The 19,444-nt window shown below is 36.4% G+C and overlaps 1 protein-coding gene across 4 annotated transcripts in view; it reads left to right on the top strand.

Moving 5' to 3' along the window:
- Nucleotides 1-19,444, top strand: part of PPARGC1B (PPARG coactivator 1 beta) — a 136,547-nt gene that overhangs the window by 97,448 nt on the left and 19,655 nt on the right. For 2 of the 4 annotated variants that reach the window (XM_087955470.1, XM_026688466.2), the window contains exons 2-4: nucleotides 1,289-1,462; nucleotides 11,110-11,325; nucleotides 15,391-15,507. In XM_087955470.1, coding sequence (XP_087811596.1) covers nucleotides 1,289-1,462; nucleotides 11,110-11,325; nucleotides 15,391-15,507 — 507 coding nt within the window. The remainder of the gene's footprint in view (nucleotides 1-1,288; nucleotides 1,463-11,109; nucleotides 11,326-15,390; nucleotides 15,508-19,444) is intronic. The other 2 variants (XM_087955469.1, XM_087955471.1) reach the window with 1 other exon arrangement.

Below are 19,444 nucleotides of genomic sequence, written 5' to 3' on the forward strand. Positions count from 1 at the left end.
CTTTCTTTTTATCCCATTACTCATAAATTTGCTCTAAAATATTCCTAGACTATATTTTATGTTATTATATTTTTAGTTGCAAAATCACCAGGTTTCTCAATTACTTAGGCATTAGCAATATGTGTCTCCTATGGATATAACATATGCCTCCAGCCTGAAAAGTAAGTCTAACACTATAGGCAACTTCTCAAAAGCTCTAATTGCAGCTGAGTGATTCAGTTTCGGTAAATCAACACTATTATATGTTGTCCTTGCGCTACTGCATGTTGTGCTTTTCAGCCCCAAGAAACACGTATGATATCAAGATGTGAGATGGAGGCTGTACATGTATGAATACATACTGTATTTTCCCCAACATATACTGTATATGCACATTAAACCTCTCTCATACATCAGTTTTAAGACAAGATTTCTCTACTGCTTTTAGCAGTGAAGAAATGATATGCAGCATGGATTGACCAAATGCACTGTTTCATAACAAGCTTTTGTAAATTCAAAGGTTGTAGTAAGGTATTTGTCCTCACATATCCTCTTTCTCAGCCTAGTTCAGTGATGGCTAACCTTTTCAGCTTGGTGTGTCGAAAATTGGGAAAAAGTGTAGCCTTCCTCGGGTCGTGTGTCACTTCAAGAAATATCAATAATTTGGTTTATGACGGACTGGGCTGGGGTGATCACACAGGGCTGTGAAACTCGTCTCCCTGGTCTCAGGGCTGCAGGTGCAGGATGTGGGGATCGGAAGGCCACCTTACAGGGCTGTGAACCTCATGGATCTCCTTTCCTCCTGTAGCGTTCCTGAGGTAATGAAACTGACAAACCTCAGTTTATGGCGGTTAAAACTGGTTCTCTGCTGCAAAGATCTCGCGGCAGCGGTGACACCATACCTCCACGCAACAAGCAGGGAGCAGAGATTGGAGCAGAGCACAGGCAGCCTCTAAATGTGCAGGTTTTCCCCACACCAACAGGCGTGTCAGTCAAAGTGCCTCAGCGTGTCACGAGTGACACGCGTGTCATAGGTTAGCCATCACTGGCCTAGTTAGATAAAAGGGTAGCAGCATAGTTGGCAAATGCAGAAAAGGTCTTTGAAAGTTTGCATACCACAAATTGCTCATCTCTGTTTAAAGCTTGCTTAGAAATACCTTTGTTTTTCTAGGGCTGTCATTTGTATATATACATACAGCTGCACAAATGCAAGTGTATTATTTGCCATGAAGTAATCAAGAATTTGCAGGCAGGCACTACATATTGCAAAACTCACTATTCTTTTTTTTTTCCCCTCTTTCCTTCATAGTATGAAGTCTCTGGTGAGGAGCACCTTTACTCTGATTTCCCTGAGATTGATTTGTCTCCGCTGGATACCAATGACTTTGACTCAGCCAATTGCTTCAGCGAGTTCCAGTGGTGGTGTGAGCACTCTGAAACAGAATCCAGTCAGTACAGCACAGATGACTCTGAGCTCTTTCAGGTACCCTACATCAAGAGATCCCCTGTTACAAAGGGAGAGTCTGCTGTGCAGCACGGCTTTCCGCTTCCTTTAAGGAATGTGTCACTCTGGGATCCCAGAGTGCATTCTTCTCCTAAAAACCTTGGGTATATGCAAAATTTGCGTACCAAATTGTAATTTCAAATGTGACCGGAGTGTAGAGAGAATGATTAAATACAAGGAAATTAATCATGTTAACTGTATTTACTTTAATCTTGATTGAGTTAAACAGCCATTCTGAGTTGCTGATTACCACTGCAATCTTATCAAGAGCAAAAAACGCAAGTCTTCTTCACTTAACAACTGCAGTTTGGGACCAGCAACTGCATTGCTAAGCAGCGCAGTTGTAAAGTAAAACATCACAAGACCCTTCCTTAACAGACATTCCTTTTAGTGACTTTTTCAAGTTAAAGCGGTATTGAAAAAGTTACTTATGCCTGGTTCTGAGACTTTCAACCATTGGAGCATCCCTGTGGTCACATTATCAAAATTCAGATGCTTGGCAACTGATATGTATTTATGACGGTTGCAGCAACCAGGGTCACGTGATCACCATTTGCAAACTTCCCAGATGGCTTCCAATAAGCAAAATCAATAAGGGGAAGCTAGATTTCCTTAACTTTGCGATTCCCTTAACAATTGCAGTGCTTCACTTAATAATCATTGTTGGGGGGAGAGTTCATAAAATCAAGTATAATCATTTAACAACCACCTGGTTTAACAGTGGAAATTCTAGTCCCAACTGTAGTCATAAGTCAAGGACTACTTGTATTTAAATCAATTTAAGTGCCATTAGGCTGGGGTTTGATATTTAACTTTCTCAGGTGAAAGGAAGAACATAACTTACAATGTGTTGGGTCTCTCTGGTTTAATTATATGTTTTGAATTGCTGACCATATTTTCTTACTCAGATAGATCTGGGAGTTGGAGCTTCATTCACAGGAGTGATTTCAGGAAGAAAGTTCAACATGTTTGTTCAACCTATTGTTTTAGATCTTTGGTGTCTTCAAGAGTCTATCTTACATACATAATCTTTATCTTATGAAGATACGGAGTAAAGTCATCTGAAGTTTCGTAGTAAAATATTCCATGGGTTTTTTCATGTTATCTCATAGAGTGGAGGTGCCTATTTTCATCAAGGACAAGGGAGATGTGTAGAAAATGGGAAGGGAATATAAAATGGGGGCTAAGTAATTCAGAATCTTGGTGTATATCTTTTTTCTGAATAGAGCTCCATGTCCTTTGTAAAGAAAGTACACATTCTAAGATATAATTTTGGATCCAGTATTGCCACATGAATTTTGCATTTTGGTCTGTGCTCCTTTATTTCAAAACCCATTAAGTGCTTGCTATATCAACCTCCTTCTTTTTTAAGAGCATCAAGTGATGATTTTGGTTAGAGAAATAGAGGACAGACTTCCTTGATAGAGATTGGACTTCAGATCATGCCTTTAAGGGCAAATCTGACTTGCGCTAATTAACCCTGTCTACTTTTGAGTACCAAGTTAAAATATTTCTGTGCCTTGATATTTCAAACTTGATTGCAGCTGTCCTGTGTGACTTCAGCAGATTGGGTGAATTTTGGTTTAATTCCTCTCAATGTAGTGGTCTTGAATGAAAATATACAGTATAATTTTATGGTACTGTAAGTGTAATTACATGCTTATATATCACTGTAAAAACCCAGCTGTTTTAGGAATTCTTGCAAATATTTTTTTTCATTCAACCAAATTTAAAGAAAAGAAATTCCCTTATCTGCCTAGCTTACTCACTCCTAGTTTAGTTATGCATCTCTTTTAATAGATGCACCTGGGATAACTCTACTTAATGGGTTCATAAGCCTATTAATTCCTTATTGTACAGGCTGGGTTTTTTTCCCCCTTCCTAGATCAGTATGAGGAAAAGTGGCTGTGGATGGGGAGGGGATCCAGGCTATTAATATATTTTCTGCACATGATTAGTGCTCCATTAATTTACACTTGGTTTCTAAATGGAACAAGTATAGTAAAGCTAATGAGGATGTGGAAGAGTAGGAGAGGGCTACTGAGCCAATCCTCTTGTGATCTATTATTGAAGGGAAATTACAGGATGGTGCCTGGTGCATCCAGCTTTTTTTTTTTTTTTTTTTTTTAGCTGATGGATTGTTCTTCTGTAGGTGGGAACACTAAAGGAGAAGGATGCAGAGAAGATTGGTGCAGAGGGAACACTTTCACAGGGGGAACATAAGTTATATGACGCGAGAATGTTAATTTCCATCCTGCAGAAGGCTGCTTTATGTGATTACCCAGCTTCAGCATCATCTTTACATCTCTGTGCACGTGGATATTTATAGATGAGGCTCTCTGTGTGTTGCTTTCGCAGTACTTTCTAAATATATGTGGTCCCATTGTACAAATAATGAGTTAAGACGTGGTGCTGGGTGGATGGAGCAATGAGCCAGTGAAGATTAAAACCGTATTACATACCTAGATTTATGAGGGTTTTTTTCCCTCCACAACCCATAGTTTCCCCTTTTCTTTCTTAGCTTTCACAAACTGGTGCAATATTTCACATTTGGATACACTGCATTCACACTACAATTAGTTCTCTTATATCAGGGCATGTTGTAAATGATTGCAATAGGAGTCAAATTAAAAGTAACCACCATGACATACATTTAGTTTAAATAGTAATTTATGAAACGGAAATAATCCCTGAAATGAACTATTTTGTAACCTTATATTTATTTCTTCACATAATCCCCACTGTTTACTATACATTTCTGCCAATGATAAGCAATCATGAAAGAACTCGACATGTTGACTTGATAAAGCCATCATGAAAGAACTCGACATGTTTTCTCTTCCACTGTGTCCTGATAGTTCCTTCAACCTCTCTGAGTCACCGCATGCCCACAAAAGTATTTCCTAAATTTTTGGAAAAGATAGAAGTTTTATGACACCATCCTGGACTGCATGCCAGGTGGTATAAGATGATAAGATGCAACTTCACAATTGCCTCTTGACTGGTGAGGTGTATTGCAGCAAATTTTTGTGTGTGTGCTTCCAAATTCTGTTTATTTCAAAGCTTTCAATGTTGCAATGTAGCACTATGAGTTAATAGTGGTGGTAGGTTTAAGGAATTCCAAGTGAATAGCCCCATCTGCCAGATCTTGACTTTTCTTGAATTCCCATAGGTGAAATTTTCTGATAATATATATTGTATAGATTGATGATGCATTTCTGGGTCATAATGAGCCCCATTTTTTGTCAGGTATCAAGCTCTGAAGAAATTCCTCACTTTCATTCTTGTAGCATGACAACAACTGCTGGCAAATTTCAACTCTTAAAGCTTTCTCTACCATTAGTCTGTGAGGAGCCTACCTTGCTCAAACTTTCTGATTTTGAAGAACATCAATAATTGGACCCCACACATTCCTGTGAAATGTCAAGTTTGACAGCTATTTCCCTTTGAATGATCTGTCAATTGTCCTTAATTAGTTAAACTTTCACATCTGAAACTTAGTTGCTGGCAAAAGCTGTCCACTTTGTGCATGATATGCACACACCAGCTCTTTCTAGTTCACCATATTTACAGTATATTTTTTGACCCAATGATGTATGTTATGCATTTATTTGATTCAATTTTTGATACCATACAGCTCCAACTGACTCTGGGCAGATCACAAAATTAAAATAACAACCACCACAAAACAAATTATTAAAAAATTAGTAAAGAATATACCTTCCATACAAGAGAGTTATAAGATGGCAATCCAGACAGCACATAATATATATGAACTGGAGGAAATCCATCCACCCTTCTCCAAGGCCAGGGCAAATGATCAGTACTCATGTCAGCACAGTCATCAATATAAACAATCTGCATTTGTTGATGAATTTCAATTGGAGGGGCTCTTTCAGCAGACAAATATTCAATCATGATTATAGTACACTGAGTACTTAATACAAGATTCCATTTCATGAATAAATAGCAAGATAACCTTTTCTCACAGCAACTTCCCACCAAGTGAAAACAGCAGATGCTAAGAAACATGTCACAACTTCTAGCACGTCAGTATTGCCATCTATTGGTGACCTATAACATTGGAGGCATTACTTTTCATTTGCTCCTCCTACCTTCAGTTTTCCTTTGGCTAAATCCTGTACAGTTTAATGTGTTCTGAGAACATCAAAATTTGTCATCTGACTTAGTAAACATAATAAAGAGGTTGTATATTGTGAATATTTAGTACGCAAATATGGTTTCCCAACTCACACACAGGTGACTCCAGGTGACTCCAGGTGACTCCAGGTGACTCACATTAAAATCCTCACACACACACACACACATATGGCAGCAACAACACAATTAAACCAACTATTTATTTATTAAACAAATTTATATGACTATCTACTCCCCCAAGGAAAAGTGTTGGCATTACCAAACATAATTCAAAGACCTGAGAGTAGGGAACATATTTCGTGCTAAACTTTGAGTGACTGCAGTGGCCAAACCATGTCATGTCTATGATTGCCTGGCAGGCCATTGGGGAAAGAAGTTTAGTGATGGCATGAAGCCTTGCCAATACTCTCCTGATGCAAAAACTTTGAAACACTGGGCATTTTCTGGTGAAAATTGATGGGTCTTTAGGTTCCCCAAATAGAGTTATCAGTTGCTATAATTTTATGATCTAGTGACTGGAGTTGGAACTGGCAAAGTTAAGTGTTCAATGGAAACAATACATTAAAGCTGTAGCCAAACTACTTTCCTTGAGCCAGGCTTCTATTAGGCATTCACTAGCTCCATGCAATCGAATGTATGATTTTATCCCCTTGCCAGCTCTCCTTGGTGCCATGCTAGCCATGATAGAAGGGATGCCTATTTCTCCACATGAAAGCTAAGCCAGAGAATAAAATAAAAGCAGAATTCCCTGATTCCCACTTCACCATATTTTTAGCCTGCAAAGGGTTAAAGAGACTGCACATTACTGGTGCATGGATTACAGGTCAGTAATTTTTGCTCACTAACAACCTGGAAAGGCTGTTGCTTTCTTTTCCAGGTACATCATCAATTTTTACAAATAGCAATGAGAATGTTACTGACACCCGTCAGCTCAGTCTTTTTTGGGGGAGGGGAGTGAGGAGGAGCTGCTTCTGCTGTAGTAAGAGCCGTTGCTAGATTCTACTATAGCATCTAGAGGGGTTTTTTTTTTTTTGTATTTTTTATGGAGGTTCAAGAGAGAGTTTTAATCAGCCCTTTTCAGGGAATAGCAATTCTAAAATGCATTAAATAAAAACAGCGTAGAAATGAGGTAATTGGAGCCCCTCTGGTTACTGCTGAGTGTAATTACAGTAGGAGGCCTGACCAGCTGCAATGAAGCTTATCCAAGCAACCTCTAACTGATCTGCTGCAGAAGCTTAACTGTATGTGCAAACAAGGGATGCAGTTTTAATTTCCTGAAATGGCTGAAAGTTGTGGAGGAATGAATGAACAATCCACAGTCCCACAATATAAATTCAAATGGTAAGAACAACAGTCTTGCTCTGGATGAATGCAACAAAGCTGGTTTGGATAAGAACAGAGAAATCTTAAATTGGCATATCTTTTATTTTTCTTATATGTAACCATTTTATCTTTTATTTTCTTATATGTAACCATTTCATGTATTCACAACTATGTATACATTTATACTTATTATCTTGTAAACAATTGGCAAATCAAATAAATAAATAAATAAATAAATAAATAAATATTAACACAATAGTGCAAATACATGGGTGGTGCTCATGAAAAGATGATGCATTCATTAATATTCAAAGTGCATGCCACAGTTTCAAGTACCCAGACCTTACCGATTACCAGAACATGTCAAGCCATAAGGCTTGGGCAGAAGCTTTGTCTAACCCCACCAGAATCTTCCAGGTAGGTTTTCCTGCTTTATGCAGACAGGAAAGGGGGTTACTCACTCTTACCAATATGCAATCTTAGCTTATCTTGCTTTGTTCGGTATCCCACTCAATCCCTCCTTGATTTGACTTCATAAGAGCCCAGCCTAGCAGGATGTTGCAAAAGGACCTAGTAGGATGTGTGTGACGCTAGTATTATTGCTATTTAGTTCCTACAATAAAAGAACCTATTTATACACTGATTCCTGTAACAATTTTAGGGTGATCCGGGTATTTTCACTTCCTAGGATAGAACCTCCTAGAAGTGTAACCGAGAAGGGACATATTAAAGAGTGTGGAGAAATACTTATGTTTGGGCAAGTTGTGTTGCATACTGTAAAAGAGTTATTTTAATGTACATGCTGCTTTTTATTATATACCAGTAGCATAAGGAAAATAGGAAAAACAATCATATGATTGCTTGCATAAGCATTTTGTCCTAGTTCAAAAGGTGAAGTATATTAGTGGATACTATTATAAACATGTCTTTAGTTCTTTTCTGTTCCTTCTTTTAATATAAATATCACCTTAGATTTCAGGACCTGCCAGACTAGTTGTACTATAACTGCTCATTCATTAAGAACTTTAAAAGAGACATAGTGCCTTCACTTTGCAGCTTTATGCTGTTGTTCTAAAAACTCCAGCATGACTGACAGATCATCATTGCAGGATATGTATTTTCCACCCAGGAAAATATAAACAGAACAAGCCTTTGTGTTTCATACAGAATGAATTCATAAAACACCATGAAAAATATCCTGTTGATGTCCTGTCTAAAGAGGTATTTTGCCAATATTAGAAGGAAAACATCTTCTCAAAGAATACTGTGTTCTTGGTGCTTTTCTTCTTGGTGCTATCATTTGTAACATGACTTGAAGGGGGGACGTTGGTTAATGACTTCACTATTATGGAGGAATAATGGCTGCAGATAGTCCAAGGACATACCTAGAGTCACTGAAGGCTTTTTACTTCTTTAAATACAAACTACATATTTAAATATCTGAAAATCAGTTCATATGTTTGGGCACGAGAAAGACCCACAAGTGATTATATAATATATACAGTATAACTGAAAAGAGAATGCTACATATGCAGTGCATAGCTTGTAGAAAACAATCCTATATCAGTCTATAATAAATATATGCACTTATCAGCAAGAAGGTTATACAGTAAATGCATATAAATTTTGAATTAAAAACATCGGTGGGCAAGACTGTGCCATATAGTTGAATTAGTTTTAACTGGATTAGACTAGGGTATCTAATGTTTTAGACAGCTAAGCTTTTCCTCAGTGTGCGTGTGTGTGTGTGTATGAGTGAGTGAATGAGTGAGTGAGTGTGATATCAGTGCTCCCAGCATTTAGGTTTCAACACTTAATGTGTTGTGTCTCTAGAGTATTCTTTCCATTACTAGCCTGGTAGGCTGAGGGTCAACTACATATAACTTGAACATGTGATTATCAACTATGTCCAAATCAGGACCAGAACAAAGGTTAGTGTAGAATTGTTCATTCTTTCCTCTTCTGCAGTTCCATCTGAGAATGCAGGAAAAAGAGCTCTGCAATTTACATTATCCAAAATTGTAAATTAATTTGTTTGATTTGATAATGAGATAACAGCAGAGGCTGGGAATCTGAATAGGGTATAGAAGAACTGCATATCTCATGGTAGATCCCTGATCTGGATCTGATTTGAGTATTTGCTTATATTTGGTATAATATTGTTATTTGTTGTGTTTTTAAGCAAACTTACTATCTAAGCATGACTCACACATAGTGAATTTAATCACAGTTGACTCTGTTAACCCATTTTCATGTTTGTACAACACACTGAATTTTAAACATCAAACAGTCTGGGGGTTTTGCTCCAGGCTAAGCTAAAATGTAATTGCTACTTTATATTACAGGGTGTCATGTGAGCACCGCTATAGCTTTAAAGGCAGTATAGGAATTACATGTAAGGGTAGGGTGTATTGTACTTGAATTAGATGTTTTCTTTAAGTATCCTAAAATAGTGAAGCACCTTGATGGCTGTACCTCATTGCAGCATAGAGTTATGCAAGTATGTTAAGACTTCACCTTTTCTTCACCATGGCCCCCCTTTAAATACCTTTTGCAGCCACAGACTATGGCCAAGGACCTGCAATACTTAACTCAATGCTTCAGATCATAACATTTCTTCAAGCCTTCACGGATCCCCCCTCCGCCCGGGGCCCGCAGACAGGTTGAGAACCACTGTGTTAAACAATGAAATGCTAGCTAGGTATTACAACATGACAAGGGAATCATGTCATAAGGCAAATAGGGTTAGGTACAGTATTGCTTACTAACTTGCAGTTCAATAACACTCCACAATATAATTAAACATCTCCACAATTTTTAGTTGTTTTGGGTAAATTCATTTTTTGTAAGATCTACAAGATTCTAATCAGATATATCCTATATAGCTGTTATATTTGGAAGCTACTTTAGTGGCTTCCAATTGTATAGCTATATGAAAGAGTTGCCCAGAAGTGAAAAAATATTACATTTCAGTACTATCTAGCTACAAATTCTAGAAGACTGGAAGACCTCCAGGTTCCCTTTTAGATTCTATTCTACTCTACTTTACCCTACCCTACACTACCCTACCCTACTCTACTACAATTTGTAATTTTTTAATATAAATGAGAGAAGAAAGAGTAGCAGATTAAGATTCCATCAAGTAATTGAGAGGTAATGTTTTATTTGATATCAAAGAGATATTAATCTAATCCTAAGATTTTTAATTTAAAAAAGTCCATTGTGTTCAATGAGAATTAATGCTCATTAAATTGCTTAGGACAGCATAAGTTTTTTAATATTTTCAAAAATGATGTTTAATGTTTTATAGACAGACCAGAAATTTTTACTCCTAATATTATCTGATTCATGCATGAATTTGAGATCTTATCTGGGGTTTAATAAACTGAAATAGATCAGACTGGTTGCCTATATGTCATATATTTAATGTTCTGAGTCCTTTGTTTACCTCAGCATAAGAATTGTGGTAACTATCTGGAATAAGAAACTTCAACACAGCTCCTCTTTGAATTCAAACTGAGTTATGGCTTGCACTGTCAAATCCTGACAATACTAGGAACCCTGTTTCTACCGGTGTTATTACATTAAATCTATTATTTGGCTTGTCCTATTATTGTTATATTTTAGGCTAGTATCACTAGGATTGTAAATACAGTGTGTGATCGATCACTGTTTATTAAAAATGTATATATTCTTCTTGGCTCTATCCCCAGTATTTGGTATCTATTAAAATATCAAGAATTGTGATTAGGGCAAGCAAAGGTATGGCTAAAAGAATGACTATACAACACTGGAAATAGAAATCTAGTCCTGAATTACAGTAATGGTTGTTGATATGGGGTGTTTGTCAGAATTTGAATCAATTTATTTGTTTGTTTGTTTGTTTATTGGACAAAGAGCCATATGATCAAACTTTCTGTTTATTGTATGTTTAATCTTAGGTATGTATTGAATATAAATATGCCATGGTATTACCAGTTTCTCTGTCTGCTTTTAAAAGAATATAAAGTCATCTGGCTACTCCTACATAAATAACTAGACTATGATTACAAGTGGGTTTGTATCTTGTAAAAAACACTGTGTTTGGGAAACATCTCTTCTTAATTTCTCTTTTTCTCCTATGTCCTTCTGACTCCTCCCAGCAGATTATCGACAGTGAGAATGAAGCTTTGCTGGCAGCTCTCACTGAGACACTGGATGACATTCAGGAAGAAGACATGGGTCTGGCTGCCTTCAAAAATATGGATGAGGGGGACATGCCCAACAGCGGCTTCACCTCACCCATCCCCTCTCCCAATCCTGCTGCACCAGTTACGAGGGGGCCTCCTGTGGCCCAAGAGGTTGATGAGCTGTCTCTAGTAAGAACCACTTCCTACTGTTTAAGGTGGATTTGGATGCGCCTCTGATAATCCGGCTGCATGGGTATGATAGGAAGCAAAGGTCTGAATTTTTTTCATTATAGGCTTACAGTTATAACAGTACAAAAGCGTTCTATCTATTGTTATATACGTATACATGTGCCACATCGTTGCTCTCATTTGATCTGCTCCATAGTAATTCTCATTGGGAAGAATATGATTGGGATGGAAAAAGAAGGGCATAGAGCGGGCTAGTACATGAAAGGCTTAAGCACATCACAATACATCTGGTCCTCCATTTAACGACTGGCGCACAACAAGTGCTTTACACCCCACAAAGCACTTCTGGCCATCATAAAATGTGCCTCACACCCTATTCTTCATATCACATGACTGTCTTGTCCTTACAACCAGTTGCATTGTTCTATGATCACGTGACTACAATTTGCAATGGTTTTTTTTTGTGATTTTCTGGCATCTTTTGCTGGTTTCCGGCAAGCCCGTTCAGAAAAATGGGTTTGCACTTATGACCATGGCATTCGCTTAATGACTGTTGATTCATTTAATGACTGCAGTCAATTAATGACCACCACAGAAAGTGTCGTCAAATTGTGTCTTGTCATATGAATACCTTAGCTTACAACTGGAAATCTTGTCCCAATTGTGATTGTAAGTCGAGGGCCACCTGTATTAATTTCAAATATTATCTACTTTAGGGATGCCTACTGTTCCAACATTTTCTCTCATTTCTTACATTTTTCCTTACATCACACTTTCATATCTGTTAAGGAGATGTAAAGTGTGGCATTTTCTTTGCGTGAGTAGTCATGATATAGGGCAAGCTGTTATACAGTATTTTCTCTAAAACCACAGTTCTAGTACAGTAATTTAATAAATTGTTCTGAGATTTCATGGTCTCTGCTGATAGCTGCCTCTGGCCAATCTTAGTTGGTCTTGGAAACCAAATGAGATAAAAATTGAACGAATTAGTACTTGGGTGAGATATCACTGCGAAGTACAAGATATACTGTTGCATGGTTATGTCCATGTAGTCGTCAGAAATTGAGTTGAACTCTTTAGCTCACATAGTGCCTATATAATTTCCAAAGGTCTTGAAACTTGCTTCCAGTTAAAGGGGCTTGTTTTTCCAAGGTAAACTAACAACTGAAAACTGGGAAGTTTTGAGTTTTTAATTGAGGCATGCATCCTAGTCTCCTCCCTTGAGGTAGCAGAACAATCTGCAGTTGATTTTCTGTGGTTTCTATTCCTCAGTACATGATATTATTAGCCAACCAGCAGGTGAGAGCAAAGAAAAGAATATTATGGATGAAGCCTCTCTGATAATAGAAAATACTGCTGCTTGTAATCTAGGTTTCATTTAACAAGATAAGATCATTATGGAGCTCTGAAACTTCAATGCTCTGAAACTTCAATGCTCCATAATGTTCTTTCCCAAAATATGCTTTTATAAAGGACATGAGCATTCTTCACTTCAAGCAGAACATTTGCACAGGACATCAGGAACATAGCTGTAGATTGTAGCCTCTCACCCATCTACCCCACTTCCCTGTTATTTACCATTAATGAATTTCATGATTCCTAAAAGTGTTATAGTGGCATCTAGTGGTAAGAAGTACACATTTCCATGTCACAAAGCTGCCTGTATGTTTACACATCTCACACACACACACACACACACACACACACACACACACACACACACAAAACATGCAGGGGGGAGAGAGAGACAGACAGACACATACACAGATAGATACAGACAGATACACATACATATATATTTCACAAATCTGTGTATGTGTATATATGTGTGTGTATATATATGTGTGTGTGTATACACACACACATACATATATATGATGTATACGTTGCAGAATTGAGGAAATAACTTTTTAATGTTTTGTCATTGTAAAAAGTTTACAACTAGAGGATCAAATTAGTATTGCACTTGTATTAAAAAAAAAAAGCTTTAAAATTTTGGTTATGGGAACTTTGAATATTTGTCATTTGCTTAATTGTTAAGGAGAGTTTTGAGTTTCTGGATAACCCTTAAAGAGTTGTTTTTGCTGCCATATTTCCACCAGAGTCAATGGTTGGTTAAGGTTCTCATTTTGCCTTCAGTGAGAGAGTGGGGAATGTGAATTTCTATTTTTTAAAAACAGACATTCTGGGCATGTAATCAGAAAAAAATGTGTTATCAGTTATTTAAAAATAATATTTTATTCAGATTTGGGGTTTTTTCATGGAATATAATATCTGTTTTACAGACATCCTAAAACTTACCTCAAACTAAGAAAGAAAATGTTTCTTTAGATTGCTTCATGAGCTGTTGAATTAATTAATTGAAATCCTTGTTAGAATGTTACATTCAATTGATTTCTTTGGCAGGAGTTTATGCCTACTTCCTGATTCATACTAAAATTAGTATCTGAAAATAAATCACAAATTAGGATAAAGGGGAAGGAGAATATTCCAAATTTTCAGAAACCAATTTAATACTACCAGCCATGAGTCTGGAAACCTACCAGCAGTCTTTTTAAACCTGGTTCCCCTGAATGTGGGAAAAGCATCTTTTCACAAACTGCTATGGAACGTGGGCTTTGGCTGTAGCTTTGGCTCAGCAAATCAAAATATGCTAAATTTGAGAGGCTGTTTTAAACTATAAAGGCATGTTTTTTCTCTCTTTGCCACTTAAAAAAGGAGTCAGAAATTAGAAATTTTCGTATTGGAAAAAAATTCATTCTCCAACCCCAATTTCTATTTGTTTGTCTCTAGGCTGAAGAAAATAATATGCTACATACTTGTATTGAGCTTAACTTAGCTAGTATTTTAAGATACCATGAGGTCAATGTTGAAATATAATTCTACCCTAGCCACTATGGCTGGCCCATAGCACCATCCCTATGTTTTCATTTTGGAAAGAACTTCCAAAAATGTTAGAAAGCTTTTTTTGGAAAGGACTTGCAGAGTGTTTTGAAATCATGACTTCTAGTAAATTTTAAAGTACTAGGAGAATATGCCTTTCTTGTTCCTGAATTCTGGGAGTTGAAGTCCACAAGTCATAAAAGGGCCATAGTTCCCCGCCCATTATAAGGAGTAATTTCAATTCTGGCACTTATGCTATTTCCAAAAAGTTGCATGATGTTTACATTGTCAACCTTTTTTTTTCAGGGCTTATTGAGATAATATATAATTCCTCCCTTTATACAATTATGTGAAGTAAAATTTATTTCTTCCACCCATCAATGAAAGCTTGCTGTGATTTTGAATTACTATTATGTATACAAAAGTGAAATCACTGTTACCAGTTCTTTAGCTGCTGTCAGCCTCCATATGCATCGAGTTCTTCCTAAGAATTTGGGGTGCCATAATGGAGTTATTATTTCTTTATTATTTTCATGGGATGGCAAGTCAGACTAACCGTAGCAATAAATTCAGTATTTTTTTAAAGCTTGGCTTTGCCAAGTTATTGCTGGCCTTCAGTCTTTCCATGATGCATCTTCTTCATGATTCTTTATCTTTTTTCTGGGTGTTAAAGAAAATGATGAAATTCTACCATTATTCAGGGAAAGAGGACTTATTTCTTCTCTGTCACTTTCTATAATGGGGAATATCCATGGAACCATTCCAAATCTATGAGATATTTTTTTTATATGGAAGAAATAAGATGCTGTTTGCTACTGAAAGCTTTCTCCTAAACATAGCAACTGAGCTACCATGCCTCTTCTACCCTCTTACCCTTCCCTGACAACCATGAGTATGATTTTGATATTTGATTTTGATACTTTGATTTTTATACTCTTCCTAATATATGAAGTGGGTGGGGGGAAGGATTGTACAAATAATGCTAAAATAATTCTGTGGGAGGAAAAGATAGACTGTTAAAATAAAGTATTTAACTCACACTTGTGCCTTTTAGTTTGGATCTCTACCTCACTTATCCTATGATTGTGTTGGAGTGTGGGAATTTAGGGAACTTAAAAAGAAGTGACTACTGTTCATTTATATAGGAATTTTGACTCTTTCTTTCACCGTTTCCCTTTCTAGCTAAAGAAGTTGCTTCTCTCACCATCCAATGTGCCTCCAAGCTATGAGGTTCAAAGAGAGGGGAATATATGGCGTCAAGGACCTCCTAAATTCAGACCTCAGCGATCATGTGCAAAGGTATTGTTCTTCTTGGGAGCTATAGCTTTACATCACAGTGGACTATGTTTATGTGAGCTGAATTTTTTTGCCAGGAATGTTACACAGTTGTCCTATGTTCAGATCGCTAACTCAACATTTGTTACGCTTATTGGCAGTGACTCTCCAGAGTCACTTTCCAAGTGATGTGGTCAGTTTTTCCTCTTTATTTCCTCTTTACCTTCCAGTGAAAATAGACCAAATAATTTTTACCACCGAGACTTCCTATGAAGGTTGGGTACTTGTTCTCTCCGTATTTACAGTATAACGCTTCTTCTCCTACGTTTCTTCTCACAGGCAAACCATCACAGCAACCAGTTGCTTATTTCTTTCAAAATCTTTAAGAATGGTGCTGGGAATGTTGTTTTGCAAGATAGTGCAACTCTTTCTGTTTAATCCACCTGAAGATTAAGGCATTAGAATGGCAGACTTTGGATAAGCCATACCAAAAAGAGTCCACATTTAACAGATGTCATTTATTATGAACACAATGTACAAAGTGATAGAACCATCCAATTGTTAAAACTAATTGTTTAAAATCACACAAGAGGCCTTTAAAGGTTTTTCACTTGGATGAAGGAAATTGTGCACTATATTAAATAAATGAATTTGGATTGCATAGGGAAAGATAAGGAACATAGGAAGACAGAGTGTAATGAAGCCTGGAGTGGGGATAGATATTAAGCCTTCTGTGCTTAATGTCATGTTTGTTATATATATGTCACATGGGCAGAAAATTGACTGAAGAACCTCTGCAATCTGTACTATGCCATACCTCTGAAATATTTAAAAGAAGCTCTTTTAAAACAATCTTTTTCCTCTTGTTTTTTCTGCTAGCTGTTTTGAAAATCTTCTGTGCTCTACTCTTTATTTCTGAATAAGTTTAATGTATCTCCACAGCTTATATCCTTCAGGTTTTTCTGTCTCCTGATATAGGCGGGTAGATAGATAGATAAGAAACAAAGATAAGGTTGGAGGAAGAAGGCAGAGCCTCCTCGCTGACAGACTGTAGATCGCATCTCTCTGCGGCTATGGTCCGTGCTCTTTCATTGGAGAGCCCCGATCATTACGATTAGGGGCTGAAGCTGCCTTGGAAGGGCGGTGGAGGAAGGGGAAGCCACAAGTCAGGTTGAGGGGAGCCGCATCTCCCCCCCGGCCTTGGTCTTTTTCCCCCCAAAGATGACTGCAGCAGTGGTTTAAAATGGCCACCCCGAAGTGGAGGACTCAGCTGGATTAAGATTTGTTCAGGAGGGAAGAAAGAGGTGGATAACATCTGAACCGGGACAATTGGGCGATGCAATTAAACAAAAGTACCCCGGGATTAAGGCAACATGGAATTTTTAAGAAAAGAAAAGTGAGTGGCGAAATTACAAAGGGACAGGAAATAAAATAAGAAAATATTTCTGACAGCTAAGCAGGGCTTCGAACCGGGAAAGGAAGAAGCCGGAACTAAAGATTTAACAAAATTGGACTAAAATATTTTGGGAATAAACAGGCATAAAATAAAGCTGGACTTAAGATTGTCAAAAAATAATAATAATAAAGTTTACAAATTGGAGACTGGACTGTGTTGGAATATTAAGGTTTGAAAAACCCTAAATAAAAAAATAGGGGAAAAAGGTGAAGACTTTGTATAATGGAGAGTGCCACCTTTTGACCAAAACTTGAGCTCAAACAAGGGAAAGCATCCTGTTTCTGAATGAACTTGTGTGGATATAATATTAAAGAAATATTGAAACAAAGTAAGAATCTTAGAAAGTGAAAGCAGAACTAGAATAAAGAAAAAAGCAAGGACTGACTGACTGTGGGATTGATTGATGTTTTTGGTATAGTCCCTGGGCTGGAACAATTGAGAACTTTAGAAAATTGAAAGAAGAAAGAAGGAAAGTAAAAGTGTTTTCTTTTTTGTGGACTTTAACGATCATAAACTACAAGAGTATGTAATGATGATATCTCTTCAGGAATTAAAAATGGAACTTAAAAATATGAGAGAATTACTACAGGAAAGAGGCGAATCACTTTGTTCTGTGTTAGAAAAATTGGAAATGGCGATTGAAGAACAAGAAGAAAGAGCTTCAGAGGAGGAGTCGTCGACTCAAGGAGACTCAATCTTAAATAGACAATTAACACAAAGAACACTACAAAGAAGTGGGGAAAGAAAGAAGGTTAAAAAGTTGAGACTTAAGAAGGCAATCAAAAGGGGGAATACCTGTGAAGTTGGGAAAGACAGAAAGACCCAGCAGAAAAGGGGAAAGGAAGATATTAAGAAAGAGAGGGATATAAACTGGAATGAGAAAAGATATGGGGAAAAGAGGGAGAGGAGAAGCAGTAAGAAACAGGCTCATGAAATAAAGAAATACAGAAATAGTAAAATGTTGAAAAGAAATTGTTTTTTCAGAGATAATGGTTGATGAATTAAAAAGGGGATTCTGCAGGGTGACAAGGGGTAATAAGAGTATTTCTGCAATTAAAAATATTTAGAAAATAGGGTAATATAGATACTGATAACTCTTATTAAAAATTAAGGGGGGGGAAATATGCTGCAGAATCCAAATGAAAAGATGTAATGATTATTATTGTAATTTCTTAAAAATAATGGTTTATTGGGAATCAAGATGAGGGAATAAAGGTATATTTTAACCATTGAGGTGTCACACTCAAAGCAGTAAAAGGGGGGAAACCTATACTTGTTTTTTTCTTTAGTGTTAAAACTTGTATTAATTTAGAATTTATAAAAAGAATGTGTAATGGAAAGGGAATATGACAGACTAAAGAACCAACTAATTAATAAGTCAATATAGACTATTAAAAGCAAGGAGAGACATTGGCAACCTATTATTATTATTATTATTATTATTATTATTATTATTATTATTATTATTATTATTATTAGGCAAACACATATTGTTTATCTTTATTTTTAAAATAAATATTAAAGGATTATATTTGAAATAATTGAAATGAAACAAAAAGATGTTTCGATTGAGATTAATGAAAGAGGCTAGAATTAATGGGTTTGTTTCTCTCCTTACTGAAAATTTGGAATGGAAAAGGTAATAATAGAATTAAGTATGCATATATGAATGTATAATTGCTGTCATATTTGTATGTAAAGGTGATGACCCGGAAATATGTTGTCCACTAAAAAGAGATTTTTGTTTTTATGTGAAAAACTGAATAAAATTTGTTAAAAAAGAAAAAAGAAACAAAGATAAGGATTTGTTCAAAGTAAATTTCTAACTGTCCTGTATTGTGCACAGATGATCAAAGGTCTTTGGGGAAATCTGGAAAAGCATTAAAACATTAATCCTGATACTGGTTTGTACATATTTCCAAAGACTTCCAACACAATACAAAAATAATACTGTCTGGTTTTTTCCCCCACAAAGCTAATGTTTCTTTTTATTTTCTTATTGCTTTGTTAAAGTATAGAAAATTGGCTGCAATATTAGTATAGAAAAAGAGCTTGGAAGAATCCTATAATTAAGGAACCTCCTACTTTAATCCAGTCTCAATATCTTAGATATATTAAGCTGTTTTTCTATAGATGATATTCATCTATACAAATACCTCTTTTTACGAGGGAAAATATTGAATATAGATGTTTAAGTGTATTTCTCTTTAAGATTACATATATTTTTATCTTTTTCTTGATATTATTTCAAGTCATTTTCATTTTTATTGATCGCTTCAATTAAAATAAATTCAAAAGAGTGGCTTGAAGGACCAAAAGTATATGAAATTTTGCAAACTGGAAATTAGCACTCACAGCACAGGGGTTTCTTGCTGGGTTAATGTGATTCTTCCTCTAGTTTATATCTTTGTAGCTTCAGAAATTGGTATGTATATATGTAGCTGAGCTGCAACTACTGAATTATGCATCACAGCTAAATGATTTGTTTCTTGCCATTGCCATCAT

This window comes from Notechis scutatus, chromosome 2 (genome assembly GCF_049901735.1).
Source record: "Notechis scutatus isolate UNSWTSFEM ecotype Mainland chromosome 2, rNotScu1.2, whole genome shotgun sequence".
Lineage (NCBI taxonomy): Eukaryota > Metazoa > Chordata > Lepidosauria > Squamata > Elapidae > Notechis > Notechis scutatus.